We start from the raw sequence: 19,612 nt of genomic DNA on the forward strand, positions 1-19,612 counted from the left end.
TAATGAAACATAGGAATTTGATTGGAAAGGATAAAATTAACACGTACTGAAAGCAACAGAAGAGCTATGCAGGTTGCCATTAGGAAATAATTTAAGTACGTTATTCTTTTGCAGAAGCCTCTTTACTGCTTTTGCCTATGAAAGTTCAATTCTTCAGCATGGCATAAAGAGAGATGCTTAGTGTACTGACAGCTGAAGGCATGAAATGATAGTCACACAAACACATTGAAATGTTTGGAACAAAATGCGAAAGGAATGGATTTTTCACTAAGAAAGCATGCAGCACTGATGATTCCTCTACCTCCTGCCATTTCTAAGACTTGACAGAAGATCAAATCTCTCACTTTGTCTGATTTAAATCAATCATTGTTCTGTCCGGCAGAATTCCAAGCCTGCATTTAAAAGCTCTTTTGAGAATTATCCTTCCCCCACCCTAGGTTATATCTGCCAGATCAGGAAATTCCAGCTTCTTCTCTGAAACTTACTATGGAGTCCCCGGAGTCTGAATTGCAGAAAGCAGATTTTTTTGCTGGACTGTGAATAATCACGATCCTCTTTTTCTTCCCTAACCTTTTCAAATGCTTTCTAAAGCACAGCTTTAGCCGTGCTCAGTGCTTGCACATAAGCTATAAAAGAATTGCATTTAGTGTCGTGAGTTTGGAAATTTGTCCTTGTTAGGTCAAAGTCCGTGCTTGTACACATCTCTCTGTTAATTTTCCTTGTATTTGCTTTAATTGCTTTACTTAATACACTGTAGAGTGTTGAAATATCTAATGGCATATTCAATGGGTTAAAAGTTTGACTCCTATTTCATTACAGTGCCTCAATTTTTTTTTAAGCTTTCCAGTACTTGTAGAAATTGGCTGATGTAGGAGAATCAGAAGTCTAGCCTCCAAGCAGATACATTTTGTTTTAAAAACTTGAATGATACATGAGGTAATTTCCCAAAGGACCCTGAGGATATCACGTAGAATGGGAGGAAAAATAGTATCTCTGAGTATTAATATTTATGTTAAAGATTTTTCACAAAAGCAACTGATGTAGATTGATTTATGAGAGACCATATGAGACTTTCATTGAAAAGTTTAAAGAGATGACACGAGTAATTGGATAGTGGAGATTTGTATCTGGGCTACCTCTTAAGAGCAATCTTCCCCATTCAGTTTAAGGGAATAATAAATGGCGAATGGAGATGTAATGCTTATCCTGGCATGGGGTGACTGCGTACTTCCAGTGAGTGAGCTGATGTTGAGGGCTTTCATTACTCACGCTGTGTAAAAACTTAACATTTAGTGAAATACTTAAGTGATTTTTATGAAGTAATCATTTAAAAATACGGTGTGTAAGAAATACCAGAAGCCTGTGAAATTGCAGCTTTCTAGTCGGCTGGATTTATTGTAACACTGCTTATATGGCAACTTGCCTCTCCCAGTACAGAAGATGTATACAAGGTGAGAGATTACTGTTTAATCTACTGTTTATGCTTAGGTGCTGTTTTCCTATGGAAGTGCCACTGCTCACTATTTAAGAGAGTACTATAGCTTTTGATATCATTAGCAATTTTTTCAATCTCTCCCTACCCTCTGGAGCAGTTCCTCATTAAGGAACCAGTTTTGACTTAAAAACAATAATAATAATCAGAGTGGTAGAAGTAAAGCCTCTCACAGAAGAGTATAATCTTGAGGTTTGGTTTTGGCAAACCTAGAGAAAGTCAGGTAACTGTAATCACATCCATGGTTTGATTCTGTCCTTTGTGAAGGCCATGGCAAGGCATAAAAAACTGCATGCTGTAATTAAGCACCTATCCAATTTTACATGCTTAATCTTACCTTTTTTAATAGCTTGTTCTTATGGAGTAGTAGTACTAGCAGTCATGTGTATTACAGTATTGCAGGCAATCCCCATGAAGAACCAGAATTCAGCGTCTGCTGGATACACTGCTCTGAACAAGCCTTGAGACAGCCTGAGTTGGGACTGTGGTGGGCAGTGGTTCCACCCTTTCTCTTGTGCTGGCTCTTGTAGCAGTACTGAACTGCGTGGCAGCTAGGATGGTATGAAAATGAATCATACAGCCTCTCCACTCCTAGTTTATTTCTTCAATCTGCCTTATTCCAGGGTCACCAGGATTCAGGACTGAGTCTTTATCCCTGCTAAATTTCTTAAGGTTCCTGTTGGCCTGTTCCTTTTCCGTGGTGGTTGTGTCATTGGCACTGTTGGTTGTTTGTTATCCCTGGTTTGAGTTCAACTGCAAGTCTGATGAGATTGCACTGATGCATCCTCCATATCATTGATCCAGATGTTGAACAGGTCAGGTCCCTGCAATAATTTGTTGAGATTTCCATGGAATGGTAGCTCAAAAGAAGACAGGCCTGGACTGTAGGCTGCTAGTACAAGGCTGGGGCAGATAGAACTGGTGCTGTGTCATAAAGGGATGACTAGCTATGAGTACTTGCTTTCAGTGGTGCCCATTGCTGTGAGCTTTGTAGCAGCAATGCACTGCTGAATTTGCTTGTACCTCTTGACCAGCATAGTCTTAAATTTTTAATGAAGCTTGAGATTGACCACACTACTTGCTACAAATGGGATTAATACAAACCTAAGAAACGCCAATTTAAAGCAATATGTATTTAAAAAAAAAAATTTGTGTGATTAACAGAAGCAAAAAAAGCAAAAAAGGCTAAGGGGGAAAAAATCCTAATGGCTTATTATAAAATACTGAATACTAGATGTTGGTGAAGTATGAATGCATTAAGGGGACTTAAAAGATACTTTCCTTATGAGTTTGTAGTTTCTCTGTCATGTCTGCAGTTAAGCAGATTTAGGAATCCCTTCTAACATGGGTCCAGTTTAAAGCATGTACACAAGGCCCAAGTATTTTTTTTTATCTTTCCTCTTCCCATTGGGAAGCATTCTTCTCTCTATCATCTTTGTAAATTAACCCTGTTTTATGCTCCTTTATGATGCTAAAGGCTGAGGGTTGTACCACACTGTTAAGCTACGCTGCTAGTTTATTAGCTTTTATTGGTCAGTAATTAAATTTTTAAATTCTGTAATAATATAAAGGTCAGAACTTCTGTGTAAGTTTCTTCAAAGTTATTCAAGAAGAGTGCAGTGTATAACACAGTTTCTGTCTTTGGATTTCTAGTTTCCAATCCCAACAGCCTCAGGAAAGGAAGGAAAATCAAGTTTAATTCATCGTTTTGCAAGTGCCACTAAGAGTGAGTTCAGAAGAGAAGTTCCTGTAGCAAAGTGCACGCATCTGAAATGCTGGCATCCTCTCCTAGTAACATTTAAGCTGTATTTGGCTTTCTGACTTCTGCCAAATGTTAGGCTGATTCAGAGAACCATCCATACAGAGCTGAGCAACTTCAGTGATATTGGCAGAAATACTCAATGTCTTTTGCTCCAATTAAAAGTGATTCTGTGATACAAAATCTCTTAAGTGACTTTTGTGCGTAACCTTGTTGGTTTTTTTTTTTTCCTTGGCATTTCAAACTGTTAGCTTAAGCAATTAAATTTAAAAATGTGCAAAATAACCTCGTTCAGGTGTTCCTGTTTCCCTCTCTCACATATGCTTTCACCTTGAAAGTTAGGATTGGTAAAATGTCATTTTTGCATCTTTTTGGCAGTATTGTGAATATTGTTTCGATGTTTGTACGCTTATTTGAAAAAATGCTGACAATTTATCCTGTACTATTTAGGGCCCATAGCCAGGGGATAGGTTTAATATGTATCATGTTCTCTGAAGTATAGTTCTGGAACCTGAAGTAGAACTGTCTTTTTAAACTAATGATGCCAACTGCTAATGAACCTGAAGGGAGCATTTCTACTTGTTGGGAGGGTAGAAAGCCCTATTCCAGTCTAATAAGCAGAGCACTGGCTCTTCTGACAGACCAGGTTCCCTTGTCAAATGTATCTTAGAATTCCTAAGCAATCTTTGAAACGACTGCTTTGGAAGCATTTCCACTGCCCTGAATGACTGTGCCAAACACACTCAGTAAGAGGGATGTGTGATAATTGATCATATCCTGGTGTACAGAAAAGGCTTTTTAATTTTTATTTATGTATTTATTAAATTTGAGGATCCATAAAGCATATCTGACCTGGAAGATGTCATCAGTTTGGCACAAGAGGTAAAAGTTGGTTTATTTCATTTTTAAATGGAGAGCCTTGCTGAAATAAGTTGAGTACACGCAGTTTTCCCGCTATTGGCTACTAGAGAGTTTGCTGCATTCATTCTTGGTTTTGGTGGAGTGTTTGGTGGTGGTGTGGATTATTTTTTTCCCCTTTTTTTTTCCTTTTTGAAGGCAGTTTCTGGGACTGCGTGTGTGGAAAGGGAAGTCACAGGAGAGTGCTTGGATGTTTCCTGTTACATAGTTGCTGAGTATTTCCCATTCCTCCAACCTTATTGCCAGAAGGAAGAAACTTCATCTAAAACTTGGATTCAATTAATAAAGTGAAAAAAGAATGTTAAAATAGTTGAGGTGATGAAGGAACTCTGTTTTTTTTTAAATGTAATATTATTTTTGGTGTGTCTTATACAAAGAAAGGCAATTCAATTTCAATAAATGCTTTAAGAAGAAGAGTTCTATGTATTAAACCAATTGGAGAGAGGAATTAAGTGTGGGCCAAGGCGTACGTCTGAATCTTTCGTGCGGTTGTGATTTCTGAGTGCCTTAACACCTCAGCGTCGTGTATTTTTACGTTCAGCAGTGGATTTGTGTGAAGCCACCACATCTGCCCTTAGTTGTTATCTCAGTTTAGTGCAGTTTCAGGATTTGTGTCCATCTGTAGTATCTGTGCTTCTCGTGCTGTTGCAGAGTCCATCTCTCCACTCTGAAAGATGTATGCATTTTTCCAGAGGCTGCCTTCTTTGGAACTATAGATGAAATGACTGAACTTCTGAACCATCTGCACCAAGAGCCCTCAGACTTTTTAATGGTCTCTTTATTGGTACTGTGATGCAAATATATTCCCCTCTCTTTTTTCATGATTGTGTGCTGCTTGCAGTTGTTTCACATCAGTGGTGTGTTTGTGCCCGTTCCAGGTGAGTAGCCATTAGTCCATTTTACAGACTGCTACTACTCCAGTAGTATCTGGAAACAGAGTTCACCAGTGCCAGGCGTTGGCTGAGTGTCTGTATACTGGTTGAACTGGGATCTGATTCTGTATGTTTGCAACAGGAGCTGCAGGATACTGCAAAGTATGTGATGATTTCATGAGGTATGCATTGAAAACTATCATAAAACTGGAGATTGGGTGAAAAGCTAGGAATGTGACATGAAGAGCTCGGTATTGAGAGTAATGGTGAGAGCGTGATGCAGCATCCCCAAGAGTGCAGTTGGCAGGTCTGCATCTGAATTCAGTGACCTTGAGCAGTTAACTCAAGTTCACTCTTCCCTGCTTGTGGAATGATTGGTGTGCTTGGCCCAAGCGCTCTGCAGTGCTGAAGTGGGATGTTTGCGAGGTTATTTGAGATGTTCAGATGGATGGTACTTCTCAGAAGTGCTCATCACGGATTTAAGTTTCCTGCTACTGGACTGGGCAGCAGTCCTGCTGAGTTCTGTGGGAGCAGAGTCGAACAAGGAGTGTTTATAATATCCTCTCTGTAAATCCAAAGGTCCCTTGCAATGCAATTATTTGTCTGCAAGAGGAGGAAAGGGGAGTTCACAGAACAGCATTTTCAGAATTCTTTTCTGTAGGGTTCACTTGGCCTGGTGTGTATATGAAATTAGGGAAAGGAGGGAGAGGGAAAGGATGGGAATAGAAAAGATCTTTTAATGTTGATGTTACTGTTACAATTTTTATTTTTATTTTCGCCCAGTTTTGACTGCATTCGTTCTTGGAATTTCCCAGATGGTATTTTCATGCCACAGTAATGTCCTGTAATTTAACCCTTTCACAGTTAACTAGCCACTATGAAGCATGCTTTCAATACTTACTGCCTGTCATATCCAAGTGACACATCATCCAGAAGAGCAGAATAAATGCTTTAATCCTTTATCATAAGTATTTCAGACTGTGGTCGTTCTCCTTCCGTTTTTATATAATGTCTCAATTAAATGATAAGCTTTTTGGACAGATGTTGTTTGTATTTGCCTACAGAAACTCTTGGAGAATTTATGCCTTTAAGTTTCACAAACCTACGCTTGTTTGATCTGTATGTATCTTTTTAAAACATGCATTTCTAAATGCCAGTCTTCCTATTACAGAGAAATAGTTCGATAATAAATGTATGAAATGAGAAGCAAAGTGGGAGAAGACAGGTAGAGGAAACATTCTCAAGTCAAGTTCACAGGCAGCAGTTGTGGGATTGGGAACATTAAAGCTCACTGGAATCATATCAAGGGATTTATGGTCTTAGATTAGTAATACTAGCTGATTTTTTGATTGACAACAAGGGTTCCCTCTACACTGTCCAAGCACATATACAAATAATCTGTAGCTGCACTGCACATAATAGCCTTTTCATAATGTCACTGCATTTGAGCTTTCCAGGGGAAAAGCTCAAAGGTTGTGCTGCTGGTTTATGGCTGTGGAATTATCCCTGCGCGAGGTTATGGTTATCAGACATTCTTGACATTCCAGGTGTCTAATATTATAGTGCTTACATGCCAGCGCAGGACCAATTGCTGCTGAAAAGTAGAATGCAGGAGAAAACACTCATGGCACTGCCCATTTCCACTCCTCCATCCCGTAACCTTTGCAGCTATCTTCTTCGCATTGAACTTGGCAATGCTGAGGGGATAAATTATGAGTAAAGAGATACTTTTTTTTCCCTCCAGAAGATTACTTGTTCTCCTTTTCACTTGAGTGTTTGGTTTCTTTCAGTATTTTCTATTGCTAAAACAGTGTAACAAAATGGACAGCTCTGTTCAGTGTGTTATTTTTTTTTTCCTTCACTGTTGGTAAGTGGAAGGCAAAAACAGTTTGTCATAACAAGAAGGAAGAGGAAACAGAAAGCCACACCTGCTGGCAGATTGACCTGGTCCCGCAGGCAGTGGGTGTGAGTCCCTTCCTTCCCCAAAGCATTCCAGAGACCAGTGGGTCTCTGCCACTCAGGCTGTGGCCTTCTCAGAAGCACCTGTGGGAAGATGGTGAGCTGACACCAAGCTCATGTTTTGGCTTTGTTGGGTTTTTCCTTTTTTTTTTTTTTTTTTTTTTTTTTTTTTCCCCCAGGTGTAAGGGAATATTTGTTTTAAAGAACTTGTTGATCCCAACATGCAGTGCAACTTTTCTGTTAAGTACATTGGCTGCGTTGTCTTACAGCAGTTCTGTGTGAAGTAGAAAAATTATTAAAGCAGTCAAGTGTTTTTCAGAGTTCTGTTTTTTGGCATTATGGACGTTTAGTAAAAGTGGTGCATAGATATATTGAATGTGGGACTTCTTGTTGCAGTAGAGTTGTAGGCAGGTCACTTGGCTTGTTTTCATCCTTCTGGCAGTGACATATTTTTAACAAATCAGGAGCAACAGCTACCCAAAAAACACTTGAGGAACCGAGTAGTTTTCTACTGCATTTACTGCTTGTTTCCAAAGCCAGTCACTGGTGAGGTATCAGCTTGTTGTTTCTAAGCAGCACTTACTGAGTGCTCCGAATGGTTTTACTGAACACTATGGATGCTTGTGTGCCATGGTCCAGTGCAGGAAGCTGATCAAGTCTGTGGGATGGCCTTTGGGCAGGGGCAGCCAGCAGGGGCAGTGGATGGCCTTGGCTGGGCCGCAAGTGAGCACCACTCGAACTGAATGAAGGGAGCTTTCTGAATGAGAGCTAAGAAAGACCCACCATTCAGCACACTGCTGTTTTAGTAGATCGTTTCAAAACAACCTTGAGTACTTTGCTTGAATTATAGAGAAGAAAGTGTTTATTCAGTGCTCTAAAAAAATCATTGCATGTGGTTTTATCCTATCTACACAAACCTATAACTTGTTTGTACTATGGGAGATGTCATTCAGTACTAGAAATCAAATGAGCTTGTAAAACAGCTATGAGAGGTGTGGTCCCAGCAGTAGGTACTGTTAGTAGATACTAACCATTCTGTGTTGCTGCAAGGCAGTGAGCTGACTTACTTACATCTCTTAATGTAAGCACATAACTGCATTGTGTTTTTTGTTTTTTTTTAACCTAGAAATGCTCTAAAACCCCAAAAATATATTTATATAGAATCTACAGTCTGTCAGAAGTATTTGAGACCTTAAAGGAATCATAGGATAGAAATGGCATGCTATTAAAAATGATGCTACACCTGTATGTTTTTTTTTTATTTTTTTTTTGAAAGCTGGAACCTTCTCCTGTTCAAGGCAGGCTTTCATTCTTTGTCTGTAAATTTGACTGCTTTACTTTTTATTACCAGGAACAAAGTGATTTGAAATCTGGGAAATGAGTGAAAAATGTTAAATGTACCTGGGAAAACATACCTGCTGGTGGAATGAATAAGTGTTCTTCAGCTAAGTGTACACAGCTTCTCTGTGGATTTCTACTCTGCAGTTAGTTTCGGTACCTGCAGTGCTACAAGCAGAGAAGGCACGCTGCTGCCAAGGTGCTGCTGCCAGCTACGTGTAAATGCTGGGTGTGTCTGCCTACCTACACCAGCATGTGTATGTGTGTGTGACACGCAAGAGACTGATGGGGCACATGCTAGGCTGGATAATGGCATAAATCAGCATCAGCTGATATTACCAAAAGCTTTCGTAAAGAATGGAGTAGTATTTAATTTTCACAACTAGCTTATTGTGTGTTGGTGTCAAAAAGGTGCCATGTGTGTTTGTTGCCTTTTAAATATGGGCATTTGTTCACTGAAAAAGTGATTGCAGAAAGAAACCAGATAAACAGACTCTTGACCTTTTGTTATTTAAGGACCAACTGCTACAACATTACAGCCTGCCTTTATAGGAGTCCTTCTCTGATGTGTCGTCGTGTCATGCAGACGCCCACTGCATTACTCTTTCAAAATAATACCCGTAATGAAGCGATGGTTTATGTTAATAACACCCTTATTAAAACAGAATGTACCTAAGCAATAAAATACATAGTGTCTTGGACTGGTATCTGAATGAGAGGCACTACTGTGCTAAGAACACGGTGTTTAAAAACTGAGATCCTGTCAACAGAATCATGAATAAGATTTTGGAGAGAGAAATGGTGTGTGGGATTTGCATGGTTATAGACTTGAACGGACAAAGGATGTAGGGAAAGAGTGTTCTATGAGGATGCAAACTCAGCCACTTTTCGGGTAAATGGCCTGGTTACCACTTTTTAAACTTAGGGAACATGTTGGGTTTTGTTTTGTTTTTTCAGCTTCAGATACTGATTTGTAAAAGAGAAAATTATCTTCCCAACATAGTGTAACTCTGTGCTGCCAATGGATACAGACCTCAGCCGTTGAGGAAGGCAGTGCTCCCCTTCTTGCCCTAGCCTGCAACGCAGAGATACTTTTAATAGTTCTGCATGCGCTTGGCTACCTGGGCATTACTACTAAGCGTTTGTCCTGCCTAAATTTAGTTACCTTCTATTGGATCGTGAGCCTTGTATTTAGACAGTTTCTATAGTCAGTAGGAAAGGAGGGAAACCTTCAGAGTGTGATTCATCCTCAGTCTGAACAGATGTGCTGAATTAGTCTCCATAGGGGAATGTAAAGGAGTAATTTGGGTAAGTTAACTAAGTCTTTAAGTTAATGAGATGAACTGCACCCCTGAGTTTTATATGAGAAATCCATCTTGGGTGCCTGAATGTTGGGCAGCATATTTAGGATGGGATGAGAAGATGGGTTTATGGGTCTTCCAAATTTCACAATGCTTAAAGCATTAGAGAGTGGGGTCAGAGTTGAATTGATTTTTAAGATCCAACTTGAACACTAAATTAGGAGGTCTAGTAAAGAATTTAAACGCTTTTCTTCTTCTATTTTTACATTCCTTTTCTGACCAGATCATTAAGTATTACATTTGAGCAACTGAATGAAAAATAAGAATGTAGTAGTTTCAATTACTCTTTTTCAAAGTAAGTAAGAAATTAGCTGGTGTTGCTCATACTTCCTATTCCATGACCTTGTGCTAACTGAAAGTATTTGTGAGGAGGTGTTCAGAAGTTGTGTCATGTTGTTTTGTGTAACTGGTACGTTACTGTACAGCCTTCTTGAAGGGTTTGTGTGTGGTTAAGTGAGCCAGGATAGGCATACGTGTGGTCACTAGGTTTCTTCATTTATGTTTTAATGTAGATGTACAAAAGATGTAACTTTTGTCTACTCAGTTCCTAAGGCATGAAGAAGATATGTCTTTTTTTTTTTTTTTAATTTTAGAACAGCTGGGAGTCTTTTTAAAAAAAAGTAATAGTGAGTCCTTCATTGTAAGAGAAAGCACATAATGTGTATCGTGCATTGTTATATATCATTTTGTGTACAAGAATGAATGGGTATGAAATTTGATCTGTATAACACTTTAGATAGGTGTCTTGTAGATTATTGCTGTAAGGTAAGGAACACAAGGTCATTTTGGGTAGAGGATAACTAGGATTTGGAGAATTTTCAAATACACATTGAAGTTGCTATAGAAGTTGAGTACTGACCCTAGTTATAATTGAATTCAAAACTCCAAGTCTTAACTGTAGGTCAAGCATTACACAACAAAAAAGGTATTCTTGGAAGTCTTTTTAAAAGACATGAAGTTGAACCTTGTCATAGCTAACAGGTATTTTTTATGCACCTCTTACCAACCTGCATTTTTGTCCTTTCTAGTTCTCCAGTTTTCTAAAGGAAAAGAAGAGCCTCAGGTTTATTGTTTGCTCTTCATGTTCCTCCTGACCCCCCAGTTTTCTGAGATGTGCCTGCTGTTACTTTTTTCTCTTTGGCATGTGCTCTATCCCTATGCATTATAAATCACATTAAGTCAGTCTAAGCAAAACATCTCTAGTTCTACTAGAGTAATTCTTCAGTGTATGCATAGAATCGGGTCTTGAAATATGCTACAGAAGTCTGCTGAGTTTAGAAGAGAGCAAAGACTGAAGTTTGGAGTTTCCTGTTGATAAAGTAGAGTCCTAATCGTAATATGGGTAATATCCAGTGTTATGAGCACCTTCATTCTTAAGAGATCTTGGAGAGAAATGGAGTCAGAAAAGGAATGCAGCGGAATACAGTGTTCTTGCTCAGAATGATGTGCTGAAAATGTCACGTGCGTGAGTGTAATACGCACACTCGTTTTGAAGAATATGCACTCTAATGATCACAGAAGTGTGAAATACCATGAGTTGTCCACATCCTAACAGAAAGACAGCATTCACATAGTAAATTTCTTGGTTTTTGTAGACACTAATTTCAGTAAGAAATATTTCTTCTGTACATTTTTGTGGTCTCAGGGAGTATCTCAAGCAAGAAAATGCATAAAGTTGTCCAGATGAAACAATATTGCATTGGCAATCTGTCAATCTGTAGTTATGTTTCCATTTTACAACATCATCAGCCTCTTCATTAACTTTAGCTGCATATACAGCCTGCATTCATGTCAGTGAGAATATTAATCATTAATGGTGATATGTATAACTGCAGAATCTACTGTTTAAAGTCTGAGATAACTTTGTATTTTGAAAAATGTGAATATGAGGTGGTGCTATAGCTTCTCTATGTGTAAGCCATATTTTTTCTCCTAGGTTTCCTAGAGCATCTGGGAAGTGGTTGGCAACAGTATAATTACATAATGGAGTGACAGATTTTCTCCTGACTTATTTTCTCCTGACTTAATTGGGAGCAGCCATTTCCTGAGACAAATGCACACTTTTCTTGTTCCCTGGCCCTCAGGATGCTTTTCTCTCCATTTGTTGCAATGGAAGTGTTGTGTTGCAGCAGTATAGCACTGAGTAGAAAAAATTGCTATTATGAGTTTAAGGCTAATAAATTAATCATCATTTGGAAGGAATTACTTTTTTTTTTTTTTTTTTTTTTTAAATAATTTTTGTATTTCCCAGAAGTGAGAATACTTAAAGTCAATGAAAGTACACTTAGAAAGAAACAACCTTCTGTCGACTAAATCAGCTTCATGGTACACTGAACGTGGACTTTAGGTCATCCTTTTTTGGGTATTGACATTCTTTCAAGAGCGTGTAAATTGATAACCACCAACTGAAAAAGTATTGTAAAGTACCTTGGAATATCAGTGCCCTGAGATGCGGCACTTAATCCTCTATTACAGTTGCAGTAAACCTCATTTTTCCTGGGTCATGGTCAATGAATGTAATAGCAGTTTGTCTGTTATATGTTATTATGTCACAGATAATGATCTTCACAAAGGCAACATTCCTTCAGTCCTTGCTCTCAGGTATTATTTCCTTTCCAGTTATATCTCGTAACTCTCTTGGCTTTCAAATTCTTTCTTGCATTTTACTTGTCTTCATGTCATGATGGAAATCATACTTGAGTCAGCACAGGAGGTGTTGCTCATGTGTCTCACAAACTGTTCTTGGTAATCCTCCTTCCAGGCTTTTTAAGAATTCTAATTACGTACTAACGTTACTGTGATAATGAAGCCTTAATTTTCTTGTTATTCCTGTTAATGTGGGTGACATGGCTGTGGGTTTATCAAGAGGAAACTCAGTACTTAATACTCGTTTCTTTCCCCAAAAGCAAGAAAAACATCATGATGTTAAGCTTTGCTCAGCCTCCGTTTGAAAAAGTTCTGTGTATTACTGTTAGCAAATTATTTCTTGTTGTAAGCAGATTATTAAAATGAAAAACGTTAATTATGTATCTTCCTAAAAATGAATCATATTAACATCTGAATATCCATTAAATAAAGCTTATAAAATGCCTACTACTCTTAATTTTGTTCTAGTACTTGGATTGGTCAGTGCTGCTAGCTGCATCTTAGTTATATTTTATGTATTTTTTGAGATCATTAGAAGAGATTACCTTCAAATCTTGTAGTGTCACCGCAGACTCAAGGTTGAAGAGTCCAGTTCCCCTGAGGACAAATAGGAGTGTAGATTATTAATATTTTTTTTCAGCTATTGTTGTTGTTTAATTTTAAGCTGTCAAATGTAAAAGATGGTGCAGTGAATTTCTCACTTGAGTGCCTATACTGGGAAATGTTTGGAATAATTTGTATTATGTTCTTGGAGTTGATGAATCCAGAAGGCTGAAACAGGGGAAAAGTAATCAAGAGCCTAAACTTTAAGCGGGAGGTAGAGGGGGAATACATCTTCTCTCTCCTCCCTGTCTTTATATTATGTTTGTCACAGTAAGAATTAACATGAATAACAAATGTGTAGGAAAGAGAAACTTACCTTTGTTTCTTTACTTTTAGGTTAACAAAACCCTTGTCGTTTGCGGACTGTGTTGGGGATGAACTACCATGGGGATGGGAAGCTGCATATGATCCCCAGATTGGTGTGTACTACATCGATCACATCAACCGTAAGTATCTGTTTCAGTTTGCTGTATTGATCGTGTAAAAAGACTCATCACAAGCAGACTTTCCTTCAAGCATGACTGAGAGCAGGAAAAGATTTCTTATGTGAGAATTGTAATTATAGTAACAATTAATGATTTTCTGCCACTAAATTACCACACTTGTGTGCGTGGGCTTGGGGTTGGTTGGAGGTGTGCTCATAGTTATTCACATGACTCTTAATCTTTTTCTGTGGAAGAAGTCCATGTAATAAATGGCAAATAAAGATGGCTTACATCTGTTGGTACTTGTAAATTATAGGATGTTGAGTGGCTATTAAATATTCCTTGATGAGCACAAGTACAGTCAGATACGTATAACCAAAAATTGACTTTGGTCCATCTACTGAAAGGAACTATTAGTTCAGATTGTATGGAGTGTGGGGGCTGTTTGTAATTTGAACATGAAATCTGTAGTTGTTAGAAAGTTGTAGAATACAGTTCAGTCTATAAATAATGCTGTATTTTGTGGTAATTGGAAAGGGAATGGGGAATTAAATTGCTGGGGAAAATTTGACCTTTTGTATAACATTATCGGCTTCATAAGGCTTACAAGAAAATCTGGTATAGGGGGGATAACTGCACCTACTTCTACATGTATTTTTAATTGCATGCATGTTACATCTGAATCATACTAAATTATAGCAAAAAGTTTTGAAATGCAATGCATGTTAGATGTATCTAAATGAATGTATTACTGAAAGCATGTGTCTTCTTTTTATGTCTTTGTTAGTCCACACTGATTAACACCTTTCTCATCTTAGAAATGATCTTTAATAACATAATAGAAGGGATTCCATTTCGGATGCCTGAATGTAGGTTCCTGCACTTGTGCTAGCAGTGCAGTGTGCTTAAACAATAGTTAAGTGTCTGTGCCTTTTTAAGGTACTTCAGATTAGCAGAGGCAACTGCGAAGGATCACTAGATAAGGCAAGGATGGCTGAGAGACCAGTGGTCTTTGGGAACAAAAGCTGAAGAGGAGGCTGGTTACCCAGAGGAATCTTAAAAGTATGCACAGATGAATCAAGCCTGGGATGTCTAAGCTGCTGTTGTAGTCAGTAGCTATCTTGTCAATGCAGCCAGTGTATTCAAAAGTGTGATTTAAATGACTGGTTGTCTGCTCTGTCACTGAGCTGATTTAAGCTCCTTTGGTTGGGTTCAGCTGTAAGCCTTGATAAATCAAGATTGGCCAGTTTTACTGGCCACAATAGATGTCTAGATTTCTCAGACAAAACCATTAAGCACATAATGAGCAGGAAGCTGGAGCTTAGCACAAAAGACTGTAAATTCAGAATGTCTTCTGGTTGTTCCTTTTATGCTGAAAACTGAAGGCTGAAAATATCAATGGTGGAATTTTGATTGGTGTACAGGACGAGACCTAGTGCACTCCTTTTGAAGGTGGAAAGTGACAAAAGTTCCAGTGGTGTCGTGAGAGAAAGTACTAGGCTGCAGCTTGCAAACATGTAAAAATTCTGCCAAATTTTTGTAATGAAAGGTTAAATTATTGAAGTATTATATCACAGAATTGTAGGATTGGAAGGGATCTCAAGAGATCATGGAGTCCGACCCCTTGCTAAAGCAGGTTCCCCATAGTAGGTCACACAGGTGGGAGTCCAGATGGATCTCTAATATCTCCACAGGAGGAGACTCCACAACCTCTCTAGGCAGCCTGTTCCAGGGCTCTGTCACCCTTACTGAAAAGAAGATCTTCCATGTGCTTTTATGGAACTTTGTATGTTCAAGTTTTAGGCCATTTCTCCTTGTCCTCTCAGTGCATGCCACCAAGAAGAGCCTGGTGTCAGCCCTTTGCCTCCAACCTCCCTTTAGATATTTATAAATGTTTATCAGACCCCTCATAGTTGTCTTCCCCAGGCTGAACAGCCCCAGAGCAGGCAGCCTTTCCTCACACAGGAGGAGCCCTTTATTATATTTGTGGCCCTTCATGGATCTCCTCCTAGGAGATCCCTGCCTTTTTTGAACATTTTGGGGAGCCCAAAACTGGATATAATATTCTAAATGTGGAATCAGCAGGACAGAGCAGAGGGGGAGGATCGCCTCCCTTGATGTGCTGTCCACGCTCTTCTTAATGCATCCCAGTATCCCATTGACCTTCTTGGCCACAAGGGCATACTGCTGGCCCATGGCCAACCTGTTGTCCACCAGTACACCCAGGTCCTTCTCTGCAGAATTCATCATATGAATCAATATATCTTAAAACAAAAGCTTGTAAATGCTTTCTCTGCATGTGTAATTAACTCCTTAGCCCTTTACTTTCCCTTTTCTTATAAAAAATTGAGAAAAGCCAACTGTCCTTGATTGTCAGCAGCAACCCAGTTTCTTCTCCTGCAGTAAAGGGTAAGAGCTGGCTGTGAGCAGTCTGCAATTGTAAATGCTCCCTTGAACTTGAGAAACTGTGCATTTGGTGTCAATATGTTTAAGTATAATTTTGTTTTACTATCATCCTGTATATTTCTGTGTAGTTCTTTTAAAAAATATATGTATTTTTTTCTTGTTCTGATTGCCTTGAGACTTTCTTGTGACGATGATGTAACCCACTTCAGGAAACACTGACTGAGGTCATTATTTTATGAATGTATTACTCCAATTAGGAATCTTAATGTGATGCTTTCAGCCTCAAGGGAGACCAGATTACAGGCCATCTGTCAAGGCAGAACACACATATGATGTGGGTAGCTAATACCATAAGAGCCTAAATGCTTACCCTGTGGTTCAGTAGCATCTTTTGTTCAAGGGATGAATAAAAGGATATTACTTGGTGATCAGGGACTGAGGAATTCCTTTTGTGCAGGATCCTTCTTACTATGGTTTGGAGAGTCCAAAGATTCTCAGCTTGTGCTATCAATCTTAAAATTCTCATGGCACGAGTGTACTCATGTTCTTTTTCTTTAACTTTCAATTTTGCTAACATTTCCTGATTTTATTGGATAATATGGTTAAAAAAGCAATACAAAAAGTCACACAAACCTCTTATTCCACTTAATTTCATATGTCTACAGGCAAAGCCATCACTTTCACATTTTTCCAGTTTTTCTACAGGGTTTTCAATGTCAGCCTTTAAAGTGGGTGCAAACATTTGTGCTCTTTAAGATTGGGTTTGCAAACACTTTTAAGCTGATATAATCTCTGAAAGAATTGGTCCTGCTCTGTTGCTACCTCTGGCCTTTTGTTCTGTCTCTGCAATGTTTTTGCTTATACTGGCATGAATATTTGCATGGCCAGACAGTGAATCAGATCAGGGAGCTGATTGGAGTTGAAACTAATCCGGCACAGAAAAAAAAGTTGCTGTTTGTTCTCCTTCCCACACCCCTCTTTATGCAAGCAAGGGAGGGAAGGTGACCTGGGGATAGGAATGAACACTCAGGACAGCTTTTTGCGGTAGCGCTGGTTAAAGATATTTTGAAATGACACCCTTGAACTTTCATCTGGTGTGTGCCCTGCGCAGCCTTGCCAGGAAGCAGTTTTGGCTCTGTGACTTCCAGGTGCAGTTCTTAGTGCCAGTTGCAGTTATCATCACTTGCTGTGGTTCCTGTCCCCATGTCGTGTCAGTGTGACTGTAGGGAACGATGGGCAAACACTCTGCTTCCTGAGGTGTGTGAGCCCTCCTCCCCTTCCTTCCCCACTGCTGCATAGCTTTTCTTGTGTGGCTCATTGTGTGGGATGTGCGTCCATGGTCAGCTGCAGAAAGGGAGAACTTGAAGTGTCAATCTTAAGCTTGTTCTCTCTTCTGGGCCAGGAGCAAGTCCCAAGAGTTGGTTGGGCTTCAGCCTGTAAATGTGCTTGTTTGCAGATTTTAGTAGCTGAACTTCAGTGGGTTTGTGGTTTTGATTTGAAAGGAAGGGTGATTACTGATATCTGTATGTATGTAGAGCTGATGTACAGCTCTTTGTGATCAGGATTGTTCTCTAGCTGCAGAACTTCCAGGTACATTTTACTGAGTCTGTGTCATCTTATACTGGTGTTTTGTTTGTTTCTGAATGGGTACAAATAACTTCTCAGTATCTGAAGATGAGTGAAAACCAAAAAAAAAAAAGGAAAAAGCTAGCAAGGATAGAATGTATCTAAAGATGTATCAGTCTGTTGCAGAACTTTGATCCCTCAAATACTGCTAACGATACCAATGTGCTATTAAAAACTATGATAATAGATTGAAGTGTTGGAATTCTGGTTTTCATTCTTAAATTCTTGAAATTTGAGAGATCACTTTGTAACATGGCTAGTTGATTTCCGTGTTAGTATTAGTGGTATTCAGGAAGGTTGTTTTTGCATTTTGGGAATTTACGGAGTTCAGAGAATAAAGTCCTGTTGTTGTAAACCTTCTTTCTTTCTTAAGACCTTGGCTTATCTGAAAGACTTCTACTTTTTTTGGCTCGACATAAATAGTCTGAGGGAATCCTGGGCTGGGCCAAGTTCTGCCTTTCAGTACACTGCATATTCCTAAATAATTCATCTCCTTCCAAATTCGATTTTCAGGCTCAGGAATAACCAGGCAAGAGGTTGTTTTCTTTGTGGCACTGATCTCTCTAATTGAGAGAACAAGTACTCTGCTCTTGGTACTGCTTAGTCGCGAATGTATTAGAAAGGAGTTGAGTGGCAGTATTTAAGAGAGAAGGATGGGAAGTCATTGCTGCTCCTAACCCAGCTCTGTTTCAGCTCATTGCATCTTCTCCCCCTCCTCAGTTCTTTACTTTGTATTCAATATAATTTTCTCCCTGCCCTGCACCCGCAACACTTTTGTTCAAAATAGGAATATCTACTGTTCCTGCTTCTGCAACTCCTCCCTACTTAGTTGTAATTTCCCATTTTTGAATGCACGTTCTGGTCCTTTCCCAATGACTGTTTTCTGCCACCACTTCCTCCACAGGGGCAAAGAAAAGCATATCAGAGTGATGCTAAGAGGTCAGGAAACAAAGAGGTACAGGGATTTGTGTCTACTTAGCTGGAGATGAGAATTCACTGCAGGTCCTTATTTCCCCACTTACTCTCCTTCTTTCTTAGAATTTCAAAGCTTTGCTGTTTACATATACTGTTTGAGAATATATTTAGCTACCAGTGTTCTATTTCTTGCTGTTATCATAAAGACTTTCATACCATTTGCTGCTGGTGTGACAGGTTTATTTATCGCAGAGACTGTGGATAGACTGGCACTTCTTTGCACCACTGTGGGGTTTGGGTTCATCTACACATGTGAAAGTTATGCCAGATTATATTCTCAGGCAAGGAAGAAATACGGAGATGTCACCTTGAGTCTGCAATTAGAGTTTGGGAGAGTAGGATAGTGTATTTCACTCTTAAGTGTTGTGGCTTAACCCAGCAGGTGGCTCAGCAGCACACAGCTATTTGCACACTTAACCCTTCCCAATATGTTGGGAGGGTAGAATTAAAAAAAAAAAAAAAAAAAAAAAAAAAGGTAAAAAAGGTAGAACTCACAGGTGAAAAGTAAGAGGAAAAAAGAATTATAGGTGTGTGTGTGTGTCTGTATATCCCATCAGAAGATAACATATGCTGTTGGAGAGGGTCCAGAGGAGAGCCACAAAGATGATCAGAGGGCTGGAGTACCTCTCCTACAATGGCAGGCTGAGGGAGCTGGGCTTGTTCAGCATGGAGAAGAGAAAGCTGCGGGGTGACCTCACTGCAGCCTTCCAGTACCTAAAGGGAGCTTAAACACATGAGGGAAGTCAACTCTTTACAAGGGTAGATAACAGTGGGATAAGGGGAAATGGTTTTAAGTTAAAGGAGGGAAGATTTAGGTTGGATATCAGGGGGAAGATTTTTACTGTGAGAGTGGTGAGGTGCTGGAACAGGCTGCCCAGAGAGGTTGTGGATTTCCTGTCCCTGGAGGTGTTCAAGGCCAGATTGGATGGGGCCCTGGGCAGCCTGGTCTAGTATTAGATGTGGAAGTTGGTGACCCTGAGTAGCAGGAGGGTTGGAGATTCATGATCCTTGAGGTCCCTTCCAACCCTGTCCGTTCTATGATTGTGTGATGTATCTATCTACAAACTTTATATATATATATATGTATATATATATACACTTATTATGTTTTATATATATGTGTGTGTGTGTGTATGTGTGTATATATAAAACAAGTGATGAACAAGCAGTTGCTTACCACATGCTGGCTGATACTTAGCTAGTTCCTGAGCAGAGTCATTCTGCACCTTGAG

General features: G+C 39.2%; 1 protein-coding gene across 2 annotated transcripts in view; it reads left to right on the forward strand.

The window, feature by feature from the left end:
- WWC2 (WW and C2 domain containing 2) overlaps positions 1-19,612 on the forward strand; it is an 86,576-nt gene that overhangs the window by 12,848 nt on the left and 54,116 nt on the right. For both annotated transcript variants that reach the window (XM_042812400.1, XM_042812399.1), the window contains exon 2: positions 13,285-13,394. In XM_042812400.1, the coding sequence (XP_042668334.1) occupies positions 13,285-13,394 (110 nt within the window). The remainder of the gene's footprint in view (positions 1-13,284; positions 13,395-19,612) is intronic.

Source organism: Centrocercus urophasianus, unplaced genomic scaffold (assembly GCF_019232065.1).
Source record: "Centrocercus urophasianus isolate 14NV4802_14NV808 unplaced genomic scaffold, USGS_Curo_1.0 seq_13, whole genome shotgun sequence".
Classification (NCBI taxonomy): Eukaryota; Metazoa; Chordata; class Aves; order Galliformes; family Phasianidae; genus Centrocercus; species Centrocercus urophasianus.